Source organism: Sinocyclocheilus rhinocerous, unplaced genomic scaffold, assembly GCF_001515625.1.
Source record: "Sinocyclocheilus rhinocerous isolate Xijiao unplaced genomic scaffold, SAMN03320098_v1.1 scaffold460, whole genome shotgun sequence".
Taxonomy (NCBI): Eukaryota; Metazoa; Chordata; class Actinopteri; order Cypriniformes; family Cyprinidae; genus Sinocyclocheilus; species Sinocyclocheilus rhinocerous.
In genome coordinates this window covers 441298-465514 of record NW_015667268.1, presented here as the reverse complement: position 1 = coordinate 465514, position 24217 = coordinate 441298, and the positions used below count along the sequence as shown (strand labels likewise).

At 37.5% G+C, this 24217-nt stretch overlaps 3 protein-coding genes across 11 annotated transcripts in view; 1 reads left to right on the top strand and 2 right to left on the bottom strand.

Annotated features, from left to right (window-relative positions):
- Window positions 1-1834: 1834 nt before the first annotated feature.
- On the bottom strand, window positions 1835-20136 carry znf185 (zinc finger protein 185 with LIM domain). 7 transcript variants are annotated; one of them, XM_016545045.1, is made up of 27 exons: window positions 19909-20135; window positions 18441-18490; window positions 17928-18048; window positions 17748-17852; window positions 14663-14695; window positions 14513-14572; window positions 14289-14324; window positions 14098-14178; window positions 13924-14004; window positions 13421-13480; window positions 13154-13213; window positions 12495-13063; window positions 8820-10007; window positions 8465-8717; window positions 8274-8315; window positions 6851-6907; window positions 6290-6373; window positions 5788-5838; window positions 5657-5692; window positions 5513-5563; window positions 5266-5325; window positions 4918-4941; window positions 3463-3531; window positions 3303-3353; window positions 2824-2889; window positions 2452-2554; window positions 1835-2278 (listed from the first exon to the last, which is right to left on the bottom strand). In XM_016545045.1, exons 2-27 carry the CDS (start codon window positions 18448-18450, stop codon window positions 2180-2182), a joined length of 3450 nt encoding a protein of 1149 aa, XP_016400531.1. In that variant the 5' UTR covers window positions 18451-18490; window positions 19909-20135; the 3' UTR covers window positions 1835-2179. The 7 variants fall into 7 exon arrangements, with proteins under 7 accessions (XP_016400531.1, XP_016400532.1, XP_016400526.1 ...); XM_016545046.1 differs by having other exon boundaries at window positions 9072-10007; XM_016545040.1 differs by having other exon boundaries at window positions 2824-2886; window positions 8465-10007; window positions 19909-20136.
- Window positions 19511-21461, top strand: LOC107733403 (AF4/FMR2 family member 1-like). The gene is made up of 6 exons (XM_016545004.1): window positions 19511-19522; window positions 20342-20851; window positions 20959-20994; window positions 21065-21148; window positions 21255-21279; window positions 21358-21461. The coding sequence occupies exons 1-6, from the start codon at window positions 19511-19513 to the stop codon at window positions 21399-21401; spliced, it is 711 nt and encodes a 236-aa protein (XP_016400490.1). The 3' UTR covers window positions 21402-21461.
- A 1942-nt stretch (window positions 21462-23403) lies between these two features.
- nsdhl (NAD(P) dependent 3-beta-hydroxysteroid dehydrogenase NSDHL) overlaps window positions 23404-24217 on the bottom strand; it is a 7205-nt gene continuing 6391 nt past the window's right edge. For 2 of the 3 annotated variants that reach the window (XM_016545058.1, XM_016545060.1), the window contains exon 8: window positions 23404-24083. In XM_016545058.1, the coding sequence (XP_016400544.1) occupies window positions 23751-24083 (333 nt within the window). In that variant the 3' untranslated portion in view covers window positions 23404-23750. The remainder of the gene's footprint in view (window positions 24084-24217) is intronic. The other variant, XM_016545059.1, reaches the window with a different exon arrangement.

Here is a 24217-nt window from a genome sequence, read left to right as displayed (position 1 = left end):
TTGTTTTATTTTGTTCAATGTTTGAGGAGCTGCAGCGTAGGTACAGCAGACATCTGTTAGAGAAAAAAAGGATGAGGATATTAAAAACAAAGTTTATCCGTTTTTACCGAGGCGATTTAAGTTAAGTTGTAAACCACATCTGCGCTTGTGTGTATATCTGCCGGCGCCGGCATTTTTCAAATTAACAACTATGGCGTTATTTTAATGACAAGTGTCGAGAGCGCATTATTGTGACGCGAAAGCACATTAATATAATGTGCGAGCGCGAATCTCCCCGCTCGCACGCGGATTTCCTTTGCTCTCGCACAAAACTTGACGTTCTCGCCCAGAGAGTGTGCGCACACTTAAAACGTGTCTAGAACATTTATTGTGTTATATCTTGCATCATTTACGTCTATTTTTGCATTTGATGTTGATTTGATAGGAATTGTTACTATTGCCATCATACCAACTGAGAATTTATTGCAATGATTTTAAATTCAGTTGAGGTATCTGACATATTATTAGTCTTTAGAGCCATCTATAATATGTTGTTTTTAGATAAATTGCTCAGAGACCAACCAGTTGGACAGAGGTTATTTATATGTACAAATCATCCAAGCACCCAATTCCTAGCCATTTCTAATATATGCCACATTTCATTAACATTGCTAAATATTATTAAACTGGAAATAAATTAAAGATCCATCTTTGATTGTCAAAAGAATTCCAGGTTCAGTTCCCTCTCAGCCAATTAGATTTCACATAGTATTTTCATCGGTCAGTTGTGGAGGTCTGATTGTTTAAAGCTCTATTTATATAGCGCCTTTTAAAAGTGTTTACAAAGTATTTTACAGAGAGATGCATATGTGCATTCACAGAAAAGAAAATACAAATACAAACATAAAAGAGATAAAGTAGTAAAACAAAGTGCAATAACCAGTTTGTTAAAACAAAAATATAATAAAAAAACAAGGAAAGGCCTTTAGTGAACAAATCTGCTTTGAGATTCTTTTTAAAAGCGCACAATTATAACTTCTGACAACGTTTAATTCAGGTGTGAAAATAATTAATATCTAGCGCATGAGCACAGAGAGATTTGCGAGTGCACAGGACAGTTTGAGTGAGAGGAGAGACACGTTTTAAGCGCTTTGTCAAGTTTTGTGCGAGAGCAAAGGAAATCCGCGCGCGAGCGGGGAGATTCGCGCTCGCACATTATATTAATGTGCTTTCGTGCCACAATGCGCTCTCGACATTTGTCATTAAAATAAAGCCATAACAACGGTTGTTTGCGGCGACGCAAAGAATTGTGGGTCATCTGTAGCAGCGAAGGATACACCTCATGCATTCCTGTGAAAGAAGGTCGCATTCGAAGTGTCCTACTTGCTTTTCTGAAATGAGACAGCCTCGATGACGTATGCAGCCTTCGAATGCGACCTCCGGAGGGCGCAGCCTTCTAAATGAGACACAGCTACAGTCTGTTTATTCTAAGCGTACGTGCTCTGCCGCTTTAAATTCTTGCGCTCGTTACAGCAGGATGGATTCTGATTAACTGTCAGTGTTTCATCGTTCATCAGCTGGAAAAAAAAATCATTTTGAACGTAATCACAACGATATCGTTCCTATGTATTGTTATCGTTATAGTTGTGGTGTGAACTATGCTATTCGTTAATATTGAGAACGATTTTTAGAACTATATCTTTATCGTTATAGTTATCGTGCTTGGTGTGAACGGGCCTTAAGACTCCTGGGACCTGTTTAGGTCTTGAATGTTTGTGCACCTCAGTATTTCTTATGTTATATTTATATTTTTTTATTGCACATTCTTGTAACAAAACAATAAAAGGAGACCGACTTTATTGATGAGAATTTGTCTTTAATTGTGAATATGCAGGATACATATTTTCAGAACAATGCTACTGAAACAGTAAAATAATTTCTTTAAAATGGTTTCCGATGATTAAATAAAACACCGATATAAATTCTTATCGTCTTGACTAAACATTTAACGCGGCAGAATGTGAAAAACAAAATCCTAGATGCCCTGCAACAAGCATTCCTGGCACAAGAAAACCTTTTTATGCACAATTTTATTCAAAATAAAGAGGAATGTGTTTCGTGTCAGTAACGAGTCTAATTCCTATTCATTCAAGTTGGCCATACTGTTGAGGGATATTTCAGGAGGTGTAAGCAGATCTCCTTACAGCACATTGGAATAGCAGCTCTCACAATGGACCGTCCCACGGTGGAGAAACATGTTGTAGAGTAAATCTCCCATTGGTTTACTGCAAATACCACACTGGGGTGGGAGGCAAAAGAAATTCAATACATATTTTCATTAAAGCATGTAGTCATTTATCATTACAGTACAGCAGGGTAGCATTTCACAAACAAGCTAAAATGCATCCAGCACATTGTGCCATACAAATTAGACAAAAAGAGTCCTTTGTGTGAGCGGATATTGTTGCGTACCTTAAAGCAGGATGGGTGACAGGATATGTTCAGGTGCTCAATGGTGATTTTGGCGTCATTTCCCACCATTTCTCCACAGTATGTACAGGGAGTCGTCTCTCTTCTAAAAACACCAAATGAGGCTCATGTGACAAACTAAAAAAGAAACTTGCCATTTGCTGACACTCATCACTGCTTGTGCAGTAAATGATACATACTCACCCTTAGAACAGACTATACAATCATACATGATATCAACATTTGCCCCAAAAAGTATGCATGTGCATTCGTGTACATTTATAAATACAGAATGAATCCTGATAAGTGTCCTTGTTTCTGGGGCTGCTTTCATATGTTATGTGAGATATATATATATATATATAAACATGTTACCTGGAGTAGTAGCTGGGGCTGCTGTAGTTGTAGTTAGAGGTTGTTGATGACACATAGTCAGAGCTGCTATAAAAAAATTAAATAAAAAAGGAGATTTTTGTGGTTGAAGATATTGTATTGATCCACAGATTACTATTCTATGATGACGATTCTATGAGCGCACAAGCATCTTCTGCACTGCTGCAGTTATTTTATGTCAGTTACAAGGTCCTTCAGATCCTCATCACACAGTCAAGGTTTATTTGGTGCATTATTGTACATTAGTCCCTTGAGAGTCCGCCGCTTCACGTATTAAGAGAGTCTATGCAGTTCACGGTCATGTTAATTCATTTCAATGCTGAATTTTTGGAATAATTGTACTACTTTTGTATCGTATGTAAGCAGGGTCTTCGCGGAGTCAATTGAGCAGCGCTGATCTTACTGAGCAAACGACTATAACGGCAGAGAATTGTTCTAAGAATATAATGCCTCCAGGTTACCTGCCATCAAGACGTGAGTTATCCACATATTCCTTAACATAGACGAAGCCCCTAAAAACAGAAAACAAAAGAGATCAGGCTTTCAACAGAACAACACTTTCAGGTTACAATCATCAGGTTAAGCTGAAGGCTTTCATTGGAAGAACATCTTCCCACATACTTCTTGGAGTCCGATTCTGGTAACTTCTCCTGGACAGAACTCTCCACTGTTTTGATGCTGGTTTTGTAACTACAAGACAAAAAGAGTCATTATGTTAGAAATCTTGTCTGATGTGACCTCTGATTTAGAAGGTTCTGCTCTACTTTTATGTTAATCATATACAATTATGTTAGACTGTGGGGGACACAAGTAAATGTTGAAAATATAGAGACATGCAGCATTTTAAGTATTTGTCTTTGCTTCAGCAAGATCTTTTAAGAAACAATGAGTAACCCAAGACCTAAAGCAGGACTATACTTATTCAGCTGTTGTCCTAGAAAACCTGCCCTATATCTTTTGCTCCAGCGCTCTGCTTCTGAATTCTGAAATCAGATGCTAAACAGGAAAAGCTAGTTTTAGCCCTTGAGACCAACACATGAGTATTACATGATGGTTTGGCCAGAACGGACAGTTAACCCTGTTTTAATTTTTCTTTCTTTTTTTGGAAACATCAACAAAAAAGACTTTATTTATTTTTATTCAAATAAAAATAAATATTTATTATTTATTTTATTAAGGAACATCAGGACTATATATATATATATTAGTGCTGTCAAACGATTAATCACGATTAATCGCATCCAAAATAAAAGTTTTTGTTTGCATAATATATGTGTGCATACTGTGTATATTTATTATGTATATATAAAAGCACACACATACAGTATATATTTTGAAAATATTTACATGTATATATTTATAATAATTTAATTTATATTATATCTAAATATATTTAATATATAAACATTACATATTTTTCTTAAATATATGCTTGCATGTGTTTGTATTTATATATACATAATAAATATACACAGTACACACACATATATTATGTGAACAAAGACTTTTATTTTGGATGTGATTAATCGTTTGACACCACTAATATATATATATATATAGTTTGGGAAGTCGGATTTCTACAAATAGCGCAATAAGTCTGGAAGTTAATATTAAACATTAATCACTACTCAATATTTACTATTTTAATCAAATATTAAATCATTGTGTAATATCTTTATAAACATAGTTCATATGTATACTATATATGTGCAATAAAATATATAAATATCTTTTAGGTTTGTTTTAAAATTCTGGTTCAAATTTGGGTCCAATTTTTTTTATATATATATTAAAAAATAATTAAATTTTTTCCCACACAATAACTAATATTTTTATTTAGAAGCATAAGAATCAGAATCTTATAGAATCACAAAATGAATCACGTTTACTAAATCTCATAAATCAACACTCCCAGTTTCTGTTAATAAGAATTTTTTTTAAACAAGAAGTGTTGACAATTACGGCACACTGAAATCTTCAGTATCTCATAATCTCAAGTAGGAATAGTGGAATTTGCTTGAATTTTTGAGTCTTTGTATATGAAATGAACTTCACTCACAGAACAGCAGCACTTACCTTTCCATTTTTGTCTCCCAGTCACTGTGAAAACAAACAGATGTTGCTTTTAAAAGGGATCCGGTGCGATGAAGGCTAGTTGTATTTCCAGAGAGCGTGCGCACACGTGTGAAAGTGCGTTTGATGCTGTGTGAGAGTTTATCTGCAGCTCAGGTGCAGTTTTAGGGTTGGGTTTGACTCAAACTACCTCGCTACTTCCTTCTCCGGGACTTTAACCCATTATGCTATTGACTTCAGAGCAAAGATCTCTGTGCAAACAATATGAATCAACACAGACAGGTCCAGGTGTAGCTGTGCTAATAAAAACCAGCTTTTGGAGAAACAAACAGCTATGCAGTATTCAATTACCGTTTAGGATCAACTGGAATGACATCTTCAGCCAAGGAAACCAGAACATCTGGTGGCATACTATCAATTAAAAACAAAATATCTGGATTAATATTACTATTTAGTCAAATACACTGTGTAAAAATACAATAGTATATTATGTTTACATTATAACTTCTTTATTATTATGTTACAAAATTATGAAAATGTAAATTGAATATTACATTAAATTAAATCATCATATAGTCAGGTCCATGTATATACTCACTCAGCAACCAAATCCACAGGATGCTGAAAATGACTGAATGTATCCGTGGACCTGAAAATGTAAATGTACACTATCATGACAAGCTGTATCATTATCATCATAATTTGAGCAAATAGAGCCTGATAAATGAATCTGCACATTTACCTTGAGTCTGGTTTAGGAGGACCGTACCAGTGAGGGCTGTGAAAGACACAAGCAGACAGAGAGTGAGGTGTTGCCTGCCATGTGTTCACATATGATTGTTAAACACTGAGAAGTTCAGTCAGAATCATCACCTCTTTGTGGGCTCACTCGATGCTGCTATTGGATCAAATTCATCATCTAAGCTGGAACAAAAATCACACTAGTCTTAGAAGCATGCGCTGCCATATGCGAGTGGAATTGTGATGCGACTGTTAAAAAAGATTTATTGTGCTGAGACAAAGCACAGCACTGTTTTTCACTGTTTTTGAAATGAAAACGAAGTAGATTAAACCTTTACTGCACATAAAGGACATAACTTGTAAATGTATGTTACAATTTCAACTAAAATCTTGATGTTTTGAGAAAGAAAGAAAGGGTTTTCCAGCTAGAAGTACAGTCAGCGCTGGTTCTGAGAGGGGAATATGAAACTAGTTACACTTCAAAACCTAAGTGAAGTCTTCATGGTTTTCTGAGCTTGTGTTATTTTCACATTATTATCGCTAATCTGTCTAAGCCACTGCATGTATATTCTTCAAAACGAAGAAATGACAGTTCCACGAATGGAGAAAAAACAAGATGAGGGGAAAAACTCACCTGGTGGTAGAAGTGCTGAAGGGAATGAGATCCTCTGCGAGCAGGTCCAGAGTTTTATGCGTCTTCTTGGTCTGAGGCAGAGGACTAGAGGGGAAACATCCAGATCATTTAACAGCCGATTCTATGGGTTTTTAGTAACATTTTTACGGTTGCATTTGTGTAAGACTAAACATTTTATTCGTGTAAATAATGTGTTGTTAAGTGTTAATAAACCGCATTGTGCCATCTCAGGCTAAATGAACATAGTGTAATATACTGTATAATTAAGCCTTTAGTAAGATAACAGGATTTAACAGTTTTACAGTTTAATTTGGCATTACAAGCCTTGTGCTCAAAGTGAACTATATAGTTAAAAAAGGGGGGGGAAATGATTAGGGGAAACAACTTTTATATCAGTTTTAAATAAGTTTGTCCTCAGAATCATGGTTCAAGTCATTTTGGTCCACGCATATGAGCCATCAATTGTACAAAATGACCACAGTCTCTGTTTTGCATATTACTCTCCTCCGGGGATCTAACATAATTGAAATAATTATCATATGTGCATACAGCCTCTCTCACCTGCTGTCTGTGAGCAGATCCTGACTGAGAAGATCTACTCCCGGATCCTGGCCAGAACTGCAGGACAAAGAGATACAGTAATAATGTAGCAAATGGATTAGAATCAAAATCTTCATGTTAAAATAAATTGTCTCAGATGGAGCTCTCCTGTCCTCTGGTGGTCTGTTATGAAACAGCATGTTTTAAAATGTTCTTTAAAGGGTTAGTTCGCCCAAAAAAGAAAATTCTGTCATTAATTACTCACCCGCATGTCGTTCTAACCCCGTAAGACCTCCGTTCATCTTCGGAACACAAATTAAGATATTTTTGATGAATTCTGAGAGCTCTCTGACCCTCCCATAGACAGCAATGTAACTACCGCGATCAAGGTCCAGAAACGTAGCAAAGGAGATCGGTAAAATAATCCATGTGACATCAATCTCCTCCTGTCACCCTTGTGCCATTTTGGAGAGTATCAGCTGGACGTAAACAACGTATGTTGTTCTGTGTCCGCTGCGTCACACGGATACGCTGTTTTCGTTCAAATCAAAGCGTAAACAATGTAGAAAACGTATCCGCGTGACGCAGCTGACACCTGTGTGCAGCTGACCTAATGTCACATGGATTATTTTACAGATCGCCTTGCTACGTTTCTGGACCTTGATCGTGGTAATTACATTGCTGTCTATGGGAGGGTCAGACAGCTCTCAGAATTCATCAAAAATATCTTAATTTGTGTTCCGAAGATGAACGGAGGTCTTACGGGTTTGGAACGACATGAGGGTGAGTAATTAATGACAGAATTTTCATTTTTGGGTGAACTAACCCTTTAAACTCATGTCAATCAGCAGACTTATTTATACTTAATAGTCATCCACCTAATATTTGATTAAGTGGGTTCAATCCTGTCACAGTAAGTTTGGTCACTGTGCTCCGAAAAAAGAAAAGGAAAGGAGGTCACACAGCATTAAAATAACACCAAGGTGAGTAAGTAATAATTGAATTGTCATTTTCTGTTGAACTATCCCGCTAAATACACCTTTCCTTAGCAAAACAAACTGAGAACCATAAAAAAAACAATTTGTTTATAGGATAAATAAACTAAAGCAGAAGCCAATATTTTCACTGATTATGTTCATTCACTGGTTTGCATGAATGGTACATGACTAAATTGGTATTTCAATTTCAATTGTTAGTGTATGCATATAGTTTATGTCATGTATGAATCTGACAAGTTTGTTTGGGACTGCATTGAATTATCACATGGCAATAAATCCACATGACAGTGAGGTCAGATAAACAGTGACAAGACCAGCCTTCTCACTCTCTACTCTAAACTCATTCATACTGTATGAAACCCCTTTACACATGAATGGCACTGAGATTAATGAATATAATCTTTATATGACGGATGCTATTATGCATGAACCGGATCATCTTGTACCTGGTAGGCTCTGTGCTGAAGGATATCAGGGTGTCAGACAGGCTGAAAAGGATAAAAACATTAAGAAAATGTATCAGTATAATGTAGTGCTAAAGAGTACTACAGACACAAAGTGTAAAAATGCTATTTAATCAACATCAGACATGCAATTACTCACATTTCTTTTAAATATGAACATTAATAGAGCAAACCTTTTCTTTGGAACTGGTTCAGGCTTGGATTCAGGTGCTGGTTTGGGCTGAGTTGCAGATTTAGCTTCAGGTTCTGTCTTAGTTTCAACTGGTTTAGGTTCTGATGTGGGTTTAGGATCAGTTGCTGTTGTAGTTTGTGTGGTAGGTTTAGTTTCTGTTTTAGTTTCAGTTGCTGGTTTAGTTTCAACTGGTTTAGGTTCTGGTGTGGGTTTAGGATCAGTTGCTGTTGTAGTTTGTGTGGTAGGTTTAGTTTCTGTTTTAGTTTCAGTTGCTGGTTTAGTTTCAACTGGTTTAGGTTCTGGTGTGGGTTTAGGGTCGGTTGCTGTTATAGTTTGTGTGAAAGTTTTAGTTTCAACTGTTTTAGTTTCAGTTGCTGGTTTAGGTTCAGTTGTTGTTGTAGGTTTAGTTTCAACTGGTTTAGGTTCTGATGTGGGTTTAGGATCGGTTGCTGTTATAGTTTGTGTGAAAGTTTTAGTTTCAACTGTTTTAGTTTCAGTTGCTGGTTTAGGTTCAGTTGTTGTTGTAGGTTTAGTTTCAACTGGTTTAGGTTCTGATGTGGGTTTAGGATCGGTTGCTGTTATAGTTTGTGTGAAAGTTTTAGTTTCAACTGTTTTAGTTTCAGTTGCTGGTTTAGGTTCAGTTGTTGTTGTAGGTTTAGTTTCAACTGGTTTAGGTTCTGATGTGGGTTTAGGATCGGTTGCTGTTATAGTTTGTGTGAAAGTTTTAGTTTCAACTGTTTTAGTTTCAGTTGCTGGTTTAGGTTCAGTTGTTGTTGTAGGTTTAGTTTCAACTGGTTTAGGTTCTGATGTGGGTTTAGGATCGGTTGCTGTTATAGTTTGTGTGAAAGTTTTAGTTTCAACTGTTTTAGTTTCAGTTGCTGGTTTAGGTTCAGTTGTTGTTGTAGGTTTAGTTTCAACTGGTTTAGGTTCTGATGTGGGTTTAGGATCGGTTGCTGTTATAGTTTGTGTGAAAGTTTTAGTTTCAACTGTTTTAGTTTCAGTTGCTGGTTTAGGTTCAGTTGTTGTTGTAGGTTTAGTTTCAACTGGTTTAGGTTCTGATGTGGGTTTAGGATCGGTTGCTGTTATAGTTTGTGTGAAAGTTTTAGTTTCAACTGGTTTAGTTTCAGTTGCTGTTTTAGTTTCAATTGCAGGCTTAGGTTCAGTTGTTGTTGTAGGTTTAGTTTCAACTGGTTTAGGCTCTGATGTGGGTTTAGGATCGGTTGCTGTTATAGTTTGTGTGAAAGTTTTAGTTTCAACTGGTTTAGTTTCAGTTGCTGTTTTAGTTTCAATTGCAGGCTTAGGTTCAGTTGTTGTTGTAGGTTTAGTTTCAACTGGTTTAGGCTCTGATGTGGGTTTAGGATCGGTTGCTGTTATAGTTTGTGTGAAAGTTTTAGTTTCAACTGGTTTAGTTTCAGTTGCTGTTTTAGTTTCAATTGCAGGCTTAGGTTCAGTTGTTGTTGTAGGTTTAGTTTCAACTGGTTTAGGTTCTGATGTGGGTTTAGGATCGGTTGCTGTTATAGTTTGTGTGAAAGTTTTAGTTTCAACTGGTTTAGTTTCAGTTGCTGTTTTAGTTTGTGTGGTAGGTTTAGTTTCTGTTTTAGTTTCAGCTGTTTTAGTTTCAATTGCTGGTTTAGGTTCAGTTGTTGCAGGTTTAGTTTCAACTGGTTTAGGTTCTGATGTGGGTTTAGGATCGGTTGCTGTTATAGTTTGTGTGAAAGTTTTAGTTTCAACTGGTTTAGTTTCAGTTGCTGTTTTAGTTTCAATTGCAGGCTTAGGTTCAGTTGTTGTTGTAGGTTTAGTTTCAACTGGTTTAGGTTCTGATGTGGGTTTAGGATCGGTTGCTGTTATAGTTTGTGTGAAAGTTTTAGTTTCAACTGGTTTAGTTTCAGTTGCTGTTTTAGTTTCAATTGCAGGCTTAGGTTCAGTTGTTGTTGTAGGTTTAGTTTCAACTGGTTTAGGCTCTGGTGTGGGTTTAGGATCAGTTGTTGTTGTAGTTTGTGTTGTAGGTTTAGTTTCTGTTTTAGTTTCAGTTGCTGGTTTAGGCGCAGTTGTTGTTGTAGGTTTAGTTTCAACTGGTTTAGGCTCTGGTGTGGGTTTAGGATCAGTTGTTGTTGTAGTTTGTGTTGTAGGTTTAGTTTCTGTTTTAGTTTCAGCTGTTTTAGTTTCAATTGCTGGTTTAGGTTCAGTTGTTGCAGGTTTAGTTTCAACTGGTTTAGGTTCTGATGTGGGTTTAGGATCGGTTGCTGTTATAGTTTGTGTGAAAGTTTTAGTTTCAACTGGTTTAGTTTCAGTTGCTGTTTTAGTTTCAATTGCAGGCTTAGGTTCAGTTGTTGTTGTAGGTTTAGTTTCAACTGGTTTAGGCTCTGGTGTGGGTTTAGGATCAGTTGTTGTTGTAGTTTGTGTTGTAGGTTTAGTTTCTGTTTTAGTTTCAGTTGCTGGTTTAGGTTCAGTTGTTGTTGTAGGTTTAGTTTCAACTGGTTTAGGCTCTGATGTGGGTTTAGGATCGGTTGCTGTTATAGTTTGTGTGAAAGTTTTAGTTTCAACTGGTTTAGTTTCAGTTGCTGTTTTAGTTTCAATTGCAGGCTTAGGTTCAGTTGTTGTTGTAGGTTTAGTTTCAACTGGTTTAGGCTCTGGTGTGGGTTTAGGATCAGTTGTTGTTGTAGTTTGTGTTGTAGGTTTAGTTTCTGTTTTAGTTTCAGCTGTTTTAGTTTCAATTGCTGGTTTAGGTTCAGTTGTTGCAGGTTTAGTTTCAACTGGTTTAGGTTCTGATGTGGGTTTAGGATCGGTTGCTGTTATAGTTTGTGTGAAAGTTTTAGTTTCAACTGGTTTAGTTTCAGTTGCTGTTTTAGTTTCAATTGCAGGCTTAGGTTCAGTTGTTGTTGTAGGTTTAGTTTCAACTGGTTTAGGCTCTGGTGTGGGTTTAGGATCAGTTGTTGTTGTAGTTTGTGTTGTAGGTTTAGTTTCTGTTTTAGTTTCAGCTGTTTTAGTTTCAATTGCTGGTTTAGGTTCAGTTGTTGCAGGTTTAGTTTCAACTGGTTTAGGTTCTGATGTGGGTTTAGGATCAGTTGCTGTTGTAGTTTGTGTGGTAGGTTTAGTTTCTGTTTTAGTTTCAGTTGCTGGTTTAGGTTCAGTTGTTGTTGTAGGTTTAGTTTCAACTGGTTTAGGCTCTGATGTGGGTTTAGGATCGGTTGCTGTTATAGTTTGTGTGAAAGTTTTAGTTTCAACTGTTTTAGTTTCAGTTGCTGGTTTAGGTTCAGTTGTTGTTATAGGTTTAGTTTCAACTGGTTTAGGCTCTGGTGTGGGTTTAGGATCAGTTGTTGTTGTAGTTTGTGTTGTAGGTTTAGTTTCTGTTTTAGTTTCAGCTGTTTTAGTTTCAATTGCTGGTTTAGGTTCAGTTGTTGCAGGTTTAGTTTCAACTGGTTTAGGTTCTGATGTGGGTTTAGGATCGGTTGCTGTTATAGTTTGTGTGAAAGTTTTAGTTTCAACTGGTTTAGTTTCAGTTGCTGTTTTAGTTTCAATTGCAGGCTTAGGTTCAGTTGTTGTTGTAGGTTTAGTTTCAACTGGTTTAGGCTCTGGTGTGGGTTTAGGATCAGTTGTTGTTGTAGTTTGTGTTGTAGGTTTAGTTTCTGTTTTAGTTTCAGTTGCTGGTTTAGGTTCAGTTGTTGTTGTAGGTTTAGTTTCAACTGGTTTAGGCTCTGATGTGGGTTTAGGATCGGTTGCTGTTATAGTTTGTGTGAAAGTTTTAGTTTCAACTGGTTTAGTTTCAGTTGCTGTTTTAGTTTCAATTGCAGGCTTAGGTTCAGTTGTTGTTGTAGGTTTAGTTTCAACTGGTTTAGGCTCTGGTGTGGGTTTAGGATCAGTTGTTGTTGTAGTTTGTGTTGTAGGTTTAGTTTCTGTTTTAGTTTCAGCTGTTTTAGTTTCAATTGCTGGTTTAGGTTCAGTTGTTGCAGGTTTAGTTTCAACTGGTTTAGGTTCTGATGTGGGTTTAGGATCGGTTGCTGTTATAGTTTGTGTGAAAGTTTTAGTTTCAACTGGTTTAGTTTCAGTTGCTGTTTTAGTTTCAATTGCAGGCTTAGGTTCAGTTGTTGTTGTAGGTTTAGTTTCAACTGGTTTAGGCTCTGGTGTGGGTTTAGGATCAGTTGTTGTTGTAGTTTGTGTTGTAGGTTTAGTTTCTGTTTTAGTTTCAGCTGTTTTAGTTTCAATTGCTGGTTTAGGTTCAGTTGTTGCAGGTTTAGTTTCAACTGGTTTAGGTTCTGATGTGGGTTTAGGTTCTGTTACTGTTTTAGTTTCAGGTGCAGGTTTAGGTTGTGAAGCTGGTTTAGGCTCAGATGCTGTTTTAGGCTGTGTTGCGTTTTCTAGCGCCGGTTTAGATTCTGATGTGGCGTTAGATTCGGTTGATATTTTAGTTTGTGTTGTAGGTTTAGTTTCAGTCACTGGCTTAGTTTCAGGTGCTGGTTTAGAGTCTATTGTGGGTTTAGGTTCAATTGTCGTTTTTGTTTCAGATGCAGGTTTAGTCTCAGGTGTAGGCTTAGGTGCAGATTTAGTTTCAGGTGCTGCTGGCTTGACCTCCTTCACCACTGGTTCAGTGTTTGATTTAACACTGTAAATGCAATAAAATTACAATTAAAACAGGGTCAAACAAGAAATAGGAGCTTGAAGGTGTATAATTGACAGATGTTGTGTAGTTTACCTTTGCACAGGCACAGACTTAACAGATGCTGTAGTGTCATCATCATCACTGATAACTACCCTACAAACCACATACATATGCAAAAGAGGATGAGGATAATGGAGCTAACAAATAGGGGTTACGCAGGTAAAGTGGGACACTTGAACGTTTGCTGTTTTTTTTTTATGGAAGTAGATGCACATAATGAAGCTGAATCAGTGCCATACCATCAACTGTGCCACTTCACCTGTTTTCACCCTATTTACTTTTATCAGTGTGTGCTGGTACCTTTTGGCAACAAAGGAAGAAGTGCTCATATCAGCAGAGCTGTCAGGCTTCTCTGTAGATCTGGAAATATTAGATGTGAACATTGTGCAATGAATGGGATATGCATTCATCTTAATATTTTCACCAAATAATGGTACAGAGGAAGAGTAATTGAGAATGAATGGGGAAAAGTCCTCCTCTGTCACATCACATTCAAAGTTGAAATGACTTGAAAATCTATAAGGGTTTTTTTTGGATGAGCTATCAGCTTGGTGAAATTAAAGGTGCATCTATGCGTCTGTGACCTGCATTGATTACCAAGCTTTGATGACTGATACAGTGGCGATACACTCAGAAAATGAAAATGGAGAGATAAACCTTTTTACCTTATTCATATTAGTATCTTAAAGGTACGTATTATTAACTAATGTGTATGGCAGTACCATTGTATTACAGTGGTACATTTCCAAACTACAACTGTTTTTCAGAAACTTCAAAAGTTATATTTTCAACAAAACACTTACTCGTATTTCTTTGCAGCTGACATTACGTATGAACGGCGATTTGCTGCCGATCCCTTCAGCACAATGCTGGCTGCCTCTGTCCTACACGCACACACATGCAAAGGAAAGGTCATTTTATGAAGAGGAACATGAAGTCACCGTGGATAAATCAGTCTGTGAAGTGTGGTCTCTCACCTCTTTTCCATTTCGTCCGGACTCAGAGTTGGTTCAGACTGCACTGTCTTTTCACTGCTGGACCGAATTGTGTGGGGGGCTCTGGGAGAAGAATATTAATGGAAATAAACATAATTAAGATGTGCTATAATGAGCTCAAATGCTTAATGTGCGTGACCTACATGCTTCAATAAAGTTTTCGGCTAACTTACATTTTCTTGTAACTCTCAGATGGCTTTTTGTTGAAGCTATAAGGGAGGAGAGACGAATAGCATACTATTAAAACTGATTTATCTTTTATTAACAATTACAAATCATATATTAGAAATGTAGTTTAAGTGTAAAATGCATCTATATTAATTTAATGGTATTTATTTCATGGTGTTCTAATGTTTATAGAACTAGTAAGGTTTCTGATTCTTCAGAATCTTCTTACGCATATCCATTGGTGGATGAAGCTGATGTTGGCTTGGAATCGGTTTTTGTGAATACCCCCCTGCAAAAGTAAATGGTCACATATGAAGGAAAGTAATGCAAAGGCAGTGTTGATAAAGATAACTTTTGATTGACCCAGCATTCTCATTACCTGATTAAGTATCCAGGTGCAGGTGTTTTTGGTCTGTGAAGTTTAAAATGAAATACTGTCATTTTAACATGTAAAAAGACACATTATAGGGTTTTCAGAACTCATTGACACTCTTAAAAATAAAGGTCTTTATTGGCATTGATGATTCAATGAATAATCTTTAACATCCATAGAACTTCTCCACTGCGCAAAAGTTTCTTTTAGGAGGAAAGGGTTCTTTAGTTTATTAAAATTTGGGGAATCAAAATGGTTCTTCTACGGCATCACTGAGAAAATCCCTTTTGGAACTTTATTTTTAGGAGTGTAGCCTATATTTTACATATTTATTGACCATTTTCCCTCCTCTATTTTCTACAAGCCATATCTCCTACACTTCTTCTGTCACTCCTACAGTATTAGGAATCTCCACTGCTTAAGCACATCATCTTATAATAACAGAATATTTCAGATCAGTTTCCTTCCTCATGTCCATAGCAAAAACACTTTTTTTCACCTCTCATAGCACAACCAGCTAGACAACAATCAGTTGAGCTTCAAAAGCAGACATTCAATGGAAACCTTGCTATCAGTCAACAAAGTCCAGCAGTTGGCGAAAATGTCCTCTCAATCATTCATCCTCTCATTCTGCTGTACCATTCTCTAGCCTTCAACACAGTAATTCACCAGATCCCCCTGTCCACCACATTGTTCACAAAACTGCACTCCACTGGTTTGAGTTTTACTTTACAGACAGATTCTTCATGGTGTGTTGGTGTCAACTGCTGGTGTACCTCAGGGTTTGGTTATTGGTCCCTTCCACTTTTTGAAATACACATCATTGATGTGACCTATCATTCAGAAACATAAATTTTCCTGCCACTTACAAATACTTACAAATTGTATTTTCAAATATAATTGTATATTGTGTTTCCAAATTACATGACAAAAATTGTAGTTAGTAGCATAATCCATTACATTACACATTTCAGGTAATATAATCAGACTACTTTTAGATTACTTTTGTTTATCACATTGATTCAAATAGGATAATCTTATGCCGTATTGATATAAAAATTCAAAGAGTAAGAAAATATATTCCATTCGTTGTAATTAACAACACGAAGTGCATTAAACATTACATTACGTCAAGGTTTTCAAAACTGGGGTTCGTAAAGGTACTGCAGGGGATTAATGAGTTTAATGAAAAGCTAATTAAATCATAAAAATGTCAAATTAAAATAAATCCTTTTAACATCATAACATCAATCAAAATAAAACACTTGCTAAAAAAAATTTTAATATTTTATTTGTTTACCTGGATGTCATGTGACCATTAACCAACATCAGAACATGCAAATGTGACATTATTAAAATATTCATTTTAAAATCTCAGGGGTACTTCAAGTAAATTTATTAGGTGAAAGAGGTTCCGACATGTAAATAAGAAATAACGTGAATTTGTACGTTTTAATGCGTTTGAAAGACAAAAGCCTTCCAAAGACATAATAATACATGGTTAAATAACCTACTGAGTGATAATTCAAATAAAAATTAATGTGTTCATCAGCAGTTGACGCGATGTTGAAACACCTTCTTAAACCTAAAATGATTTTTGTAAATCCAGTGGTCAAACGCTGTGTGGCCACCTGACTAATGACTGGTCTTTGTGTGAATGTCCACAACACTGGAAGACTTTCTGAGGGTATAGAAGCGGTAGACCGTTTTAGAAAGGAATTTTAAAAGATAAAAAGAAGAATTAGGATCTTAAATTATGAATAGTTTATTGCTATTGTGTTAATATGTAAACATGTAAACAATAAAAAAGTAGCTGTAGTCTGATTACGAGTATTTTAAAATGTAATTTAACCTAATTACAAGTACTTAATTTTTGGATTATGATTACTTATCTAATCCAGATTACATGTAATCAGTTACTATCCAGCTCTGACAGTCTTACAGTGGCTGCACAGACCTTGGTTTGTCTGGTAAGGACGGGACACACCAAAAAACTGACGGTGTTGTCTCCTAAAGCTGCGCTTTAAAACACCACACAGACTACAGCCGACTGCAAACTAGCATGTGCATTCTTATGGAGGACCAAACCTTCAGAAATAATAGATAAATAAATAAATACATGTAATAATAGGAAAATAAAGGAATAAATGACTTGATAAAACAAATATAATTCATGTGCAATAAAATTAAATCCTGAATTTATTTATTTTTAAATTTATTTTTATTATTTGTAATTTTTAGATACTTATTCTTTTATTTTTTTTTATGCATTCATTCATTTTTATATTTATGTGCTTATTTTTATATTGATTTATTCCCATGTGAATTTATTTACTTATTAGTTTATTTCTTTTTACTTTTCCGTGTGCAAGATGGAAATGAGGGAGGCGGTCCTTGCGGAGCGCCGATGAATCATTGGTTAAAATCTCACGTATATAAGCGTCATAGTCAGCTCTAAGTAAGCGATAGAAATAGGAGTTTATACGGGATGAGGCAGATCAACTGGAGAGTTATTTTTATTGATACTCATGAATGATGTTCACGGTTGTCCAGAAATAGAAGCACAAAGCTGAATCCAGCAACTTGTGTGATCTTTCCTCACAGCATCCTCAGCAAGCCCAGAATCATCACCAACATTGTCAGATTCTAGGTTGATGACAGTGGACGGTATGTTTCTGCACTGAAGCCAGTCCAGTAATTTACTATTCACCATTCAGCAAGGTTCACAAAAGAGAACACCATCCAGGTCTGCCAGAAAGTTGGGGATAGTGTTTGACCACCATCTAAACTTCAGATCACCAAGGGCAGCCAGTCATGTAGCTGTTGTTTTGTTTTTTTAATGCTGCACGTCTCCTTATCTGGTCTTTTGTAATTTCTACACTGGACTACGACATTGCCCTTCTACATCGAATCTCTGAAAATGAGTCAAAATGCAGTGGTGTGTTCTTCAATGAACCCAAAAGAACACTTCACAGTGTTCACAAATGACTCTTTACCATGCTCTACTGCCATTTACCACGTTTGTAGGTCACTTTGGCCTGCTAAATTAATAAATGTAAAAGTAGACCTCATGGAGAGTAATAACGCATACTTGTCTGTGTCGGAGCTGGGCTGGGGTGCATTGGCCGTGGGTGAGGAAACAGTACTTGTTTCTTCAAGCACACCATTTGAGCGGTTTGCTCGCACTTCAGCGATCCTACAAGAGAACGTGTTAGACGAACTGTACTGTGAACTTTGAACTTTAAGATTTGTTATCATATTTATTTCTCACCATGGTTTCTCCTCCTCCTCATTCTCAAGATCTTCTAGCGCTCGTCTCTGTATCCAGCTGTTGTCTCCTTTCAGAGCGGTGCGGACCTTTGCGGTCCGCAAAACCGACTGTCTGTCCGCCTCTGAAATCAAGACAGTCCAGAGCTTATCATACACAAACATAAAAACATATCTTGATATCACTGCATTGAGCCAAAAGTTGATTGCATCAGTGGTAACAGTTGTAAGAGACAATGTGATGAGAATTTTTAATTTAAAGAAAACAAGTGTGACTGAAAGTGGAGTGTGTTAAAGAGACACATTTCATTACACCAAATACACAAAATAATGTTCTTTTTAGCAGCATCATATGACCCCTTTAAGCAATGTGTAACATGTGGCACGACAGGATTTGATGCTGTGACGCAGGACATCATTGTTTTGGTCGAGTGGAATGCCATAAATTAATAGCTCTGACTTAAGCACAGACACTGACAGTTTGACTCCGTTTGAAACACTGGTTATTGGAACTTACCTTTGGACATTCTTTAGTCAAAAAGTTCTAAAAACTGCTTCAAAAGACACCTGGATTAAAAAAAGAGGTCAGTCATTAAAAAACACGAAAGTAAACATTTGTATTCATTATATTAACTGTTTTTTCATTTACATGGTACATTTTTTGTCAAAATAGAAAATACTGACAATGCAACAAAGGTGCACTAAAATATAAAGATCAAGCATCAAATCAGCATATTAGAGTGATTTCTGAAAGATCATCGACACTGAAGACTTTTAGGAAAAACTTTTAAATTGTAATAATATTTCACAATATTACTGTTTTTACTGCATAGTTGTTCAAACAAATGTAGCCTTGGAGATCATTAAAAAAAAAAAAAAAATCTTACCAACACCAGACTTTTGAAATGTTAGTGTTTATTAATTAACTAGTTGATCAATATGAATTTATTGAATTTGTTTTTTTAAGTAATAATCCCCAAATATACAGTGAATTACATGCCACAGATGATCAATTGTAGGTTCACAAAGGTGATGAATTGTTAGGAGGCTAAACTACCACAATATATATTTCTCATTATGAGACTGCCAAACAAAAAATGTTACACAACTTCCCTTTGAAGAAATTCCCACAAACTAAAAAAAAAAAAATCATTCAGGAAATTCTCCAAGAAACTGACAGATTTATTCCATCCAACATAGAAAACAGGGAAGTTGGAGAGTCATGTTGATGGCATGCTGGCCTGGTTTCAGTTACACACGTCAAATTACTTGAAGGAGTCATTTCTTTACGACATAGCCCATAAATCATTCATATTTCTGTTCATTTAATCAAGTTGTTTTGAACCTAAGATACAGATCCTAGGATACACATCTGTAGGGATCTGTAACACTGAACACACACACAATCTGACAACGACAAAATCTGAACACCTGATCATTCATTATGTCCTGAACATTAGCCTATACAGTGTATTATATAGTATTAACACTACATTATTATTTATCTTTAAAACGGAGTTTAAAATCAACCACCGTTAGTTTGCCTGAACAATATGCATTCTAATGATCAACGACATAAGAGAAACTATGATATACAAGGTCCAAATTCAAGCTTCATGTCTGCACGTGACATAAGGCTTATTACTAGCAAATTAATTTTCTAAAGTAAAGTCCGTAAAGCCAAAATCGCTCCTACAGTCCTCATTGCACCATAGTGACACAAAACGACCTTCAAGAGTCAACACAGCTTGTGCAAGACCAAACATGCTTGAACAGTGATCGTGACAGTGACAGAGTGAATGCCAAATCAAAGATATGAAGGCAAAAAAACACTTTCACTCTGCTGTATATCAGGTTTTACAGATGGAAGCAGCGGATATATATTTAAAAAGTCATCAACAAGTAGTTGCCAACCCCAAATAGTCTCAGAACACATCAGAAACGAGCAGTTTGTAAAGTTTTCTCAAAAGGAACAGATGACCTACCTTATTAATGTCCGTTTAGCTGCAGTATGGTGGCAGATGTACTGAGCAGTGCTGGTGATTTCGGCTGACTGACTGTGAGTTCAGTCAATAAACACACACACACACACACATTCAGGGGAGGTGTTCACTGACAGCTCTCTCCTCCAGCGAGCAGGTAAGGGTGTGGGCACAGACCCGCTCAGCCAGTCGGGTAGGCCAGGCCAACCAAACCTATAGGTGTGTACCTGTGTGTGTGTGTACCTGTGTGTGTATACATGTGTGTGTGTGTGTGTGTGTGTGAGTGTGTACCTGTGTGTGTGTGTGTGTGTGTATCAGTGCTTTGGGAGCTTGACGTCTCATAATCAAAGACGCCTGAGCTGCTAACCCTAGATGTGAGTGCTGCAGTATCACGGAGCATAAAGCCACTTATTCCTTTGTCTGATTTACTTCGCAGAGAATCAAAGATGATGAGCTGTCCAGTCTCATCCAGAGGATGCTGGGTAATTATGAGGAAGGATATGACGGACCTGAGGAACTTTGTCCTGCGCTTCATAATGAGCGTTCTGCGCACTTCCCTCACGTGGACGAGCAGTCGGGATGCACGGATCGCTCCAGAGCCGCTTCAGACTCCGGCCCTCCTTCAGGTGAGAGCTGGGACAGTTTACCGGCCCTGTGTCCCCCGGTGGAGCCGCTGTCCCCTCTACAGTCCAGTGACTCGGACGGCGGCCCGTGTCCAGAGCGCAGCAGGCCAGACGCGCCTCCGCTGACTCACGCACTCCCGCTGAATTTGCATGGTAAACTGGCCAACGCCAAGAAACCCACAGCATATGTGAGGCCGACGGTCGGTCAGGACCAGGTGACCAGCGGTTCTCCCGAACTGAAGGCCTCACCGGAGTCTTATGAGCACTTACAGGACCTGAAGGAGAGCAGCAAACCAAACCTTCCCGCTCTGCAGTCTGCTGATGTGAGTGTTTATCCGCAGACGTTATTACAGTGAGAGCGAAACTGACCCTGTGTGTTTCATCATCCAAATGTTAAACAAGGCCACATTCTCTCTCTGTCCGTCTGCAGATTGTGTCTGGAGCGCGTGTGGGGGACATTCTGCAGGTCAGTTGAGTTTGGGACAGTCTCGATTGATAGGAAAGCCGCGGGAGTTCAGTGTCTCTCTCACACACAGGAAATGACCTCATGGCCTCCACTACTGACGACCATTTGCACGCCAACCACAGCCGAGCCGCCTAAGTTCTCCTCCACTAATGAGGTTAGATCAGAATAAATGGTTTAGTTGGTCACTGAAACACTAGCATTTGAACTCATTCTTGAGCTCATTCTTTTTTGAACATTCATTCTTGTAACTGCTTTGACAGGAGACACATGGATTCCCGACTCTCAGTAAGTGTGTGTTTGTGTGTGTGTGTATTGTGGAAGTCTGTTTATGTGCCTTTAATTTGTTGTGTTATTCTTCACTAGAAGCTGATGAATCATCAGACAAAGTTCAGCGGGAATCTCCGTGAGTATCAGATCAGATCAGATCAGATCTTTGTCTCTAGTTCATATGAAGGTGTTTACATGCTGTGTGTGTACCTGTGTGTGTGTATATGTGTGTGTATATGTGTGTACCTGTGTGTGTACCTGTGTGTGTGTGTGTATACCTGTGTGTGTGTGTGTGAGTGTGTGTACCGGTGTGTGTATACCTGTGTGTGTGTGTGTGTGTACCTATGTGTATACCTGTGTGCCTGTGTGTGTGTGTGTGTGTGTGTGTGTATACCTGTGTGTGTGTGTACCTGTGTATGTATACCGCTTGTGTGTGTGAGAACCGGTGTGTGTATACCTGTGTGTGTGTGTGAGTGTGTGTGTGTACCTGTGTGTGTGTGCGAGTGTGTGTACTTCATGTTTTGGCTGCAGTGGGAGGAGAGATACTCTCCCACCTTTATTTGTTGAATTCTACTGAATTACAGCCCAAATTCAAACAAATCTGTGTCACATAAAATCTGAACTGGTTGAAACGAGATAACTGCCTCCTGCGTGACTCAAAGACAGCTCATAATCAATATGCAATATGCAAGCTCACAAGGTGTTCCTGTGGGACTGTTCTAGAAAAGCCTCCAAAAATAACAGCTTGTGCCACATACTACAGACAGGTTTGAAGTCAATGATGAATAAGGATGTCAGAAATGACAAAAAAAATTTAAATCCCTGAAAAATATACTTTAAAAAACATTTTTACGAAATTTTACATTTGAAAAAGTAATCTTTGTATTCATGATTCAGAAGTCTTTGAGAAACATTTTTAACAAAAGTTTGGATTTAATAATCTTGTAGCAAACCAATTTAAAAAAAAAAAATTTTTAAGTTTTTTTCTGGGGTTGTACCATTTGATGAGGACCTGAAATGATATTTCAGAAACTTATCAGAGTCTGATTGGCCTCGACATACATCACATGACAACAAAATAGCTTGGCTACACCACACTGACTTCAGAGGAAATCATTTTGGTGGACAAAATGGCTTTTCAAATATGAATATTTTAAAACAAAACTGCTTTGCAGTATGTTTTTAAAATATTGAGCTTACATTTTTGTTTGAGAGAGAGTTTTAACAGCTTGACATAAAAAAGCTAATTTCTAATTATAAAAAATTCAGATTTTAAATCAGAAATGTGTCATAAAATGTGTATTCATGTCATTGTATTTATGAACATGCATTTTTATAATGAATAGACCCATATAAAAAATAAACACATTTTTATATTGATTTTCTAAAGCTTTGAATTATGATAGATATGATCGATATACACTGAATCAAAAACTCACACGCTGTAGACTTTCTAAAGTATTGCCTACTAACTGCTGACATAAACTTGTCACTGATAACTCGGTGTTCACTGGAGGTGAACAGATGAGTCAGTGCCTCTAAATAAAGACTGTGGGACTGATCCAAAGCACACGGTTTAAAACAGGTGGGGTGTGTACAGTCTCTAGGATACTCACTAACCCAATGACCAGCGTTCTGCTGCCATCAGACGCACTCACACCCCTGAGAACATGCGAGAAAGCTAACAGGCCTGATGTGGTTTCACCATGGGTTACACCTACTGCTACGGGACAGGAACGGGTTTGACGACTGAGTCATAGTGATAGAGATTCATATCTGTGAGTGCAGAATCTCAGCGATCTGAACAACACCCCCACCTCCCATCCAACGCCTGCTGGAGGAATTGCAAAAATTCATCATTAGTGAAACATTGCTGTCATGTCTTTTGTGCAAGATAAAATGCATCACTAATAGATGGCTAGCATGACATGATAATAGTTATATTCCTATGCGACTGAAGTTGTGGATAGTATAAAAGTCATGGTCAATGTAATGCATATAAATCCATATTTATCATTTTTTATGGCATCAAAGTGAATTAAATGTTTCAAAGATCAACCAAAGTATTACGGTTTTTGAACATGAGGGTCGAGAGTAAATAATACTAATTCGGTGAATTATCCCACAAAAACATTACATGGGTAAAATTGGAAGCAAATGCCATTTTATTTTAGGTATCCAAAAAAAGAACATGACACAAACTTGATTTGAAATTTATACGAAAAACTGAATAGCTGTTACATAAACTCTGAATTCTTTTGGACCAAAGCAGAAAGAGACAAATGTTCACATTTGCCATCTGAATTCACCATCACTGTTGAACTGCATGCGGTCACATCCTGGTTAAAAGGCACATTCAGAATAGGAATGATTAAGTGCATTGTGAATATAGCCTAGTAAACATTGGTAATCCAACAGATACATCCAAAGCTCATATTGCAGTTCAGCAAACAGTAATTTGTCAATCACCCTCCAGCTTCGCTGTGGCGTTACGCTCCCTTCCGTAGATGTGGGTAGCTCTCCACAGTGCGCACTATTGCCTCTCGTAAAGGCACCAGCGGCTGGTAACCCATGTCCTTCTTGGCACGAGCGCAGCTGTAGTAGTGGTGGGTGCCAGCCAGAGCTACTCTCATAGGGGAGAAGGTGGGTTTGATCCGGATCAGAGGCCGCAGTACCAAAGCGATCAGCCACAGCAGCAGGGCTATCCCATAGACCAGTGTGTAGGGCAGGTGGTATCGCGGAGCACTGTAGCCCAGACCCTCCAGAATCTGAGACATGAAGTCCCAGAAACGCACCGGCTCATCGTTGGTTATGTGGTAAGCCTGTTAGTACGAGAACACTGAAACTGAATGCGTGGTTCAGGTGTGTTTGATTAGGGTTAGAGCTAAACTCTGCAGGACCGAGTTTAGGCACCCCTGGTTTAAATGGTTGTAAAAATTAGAGGGGTCATATGATG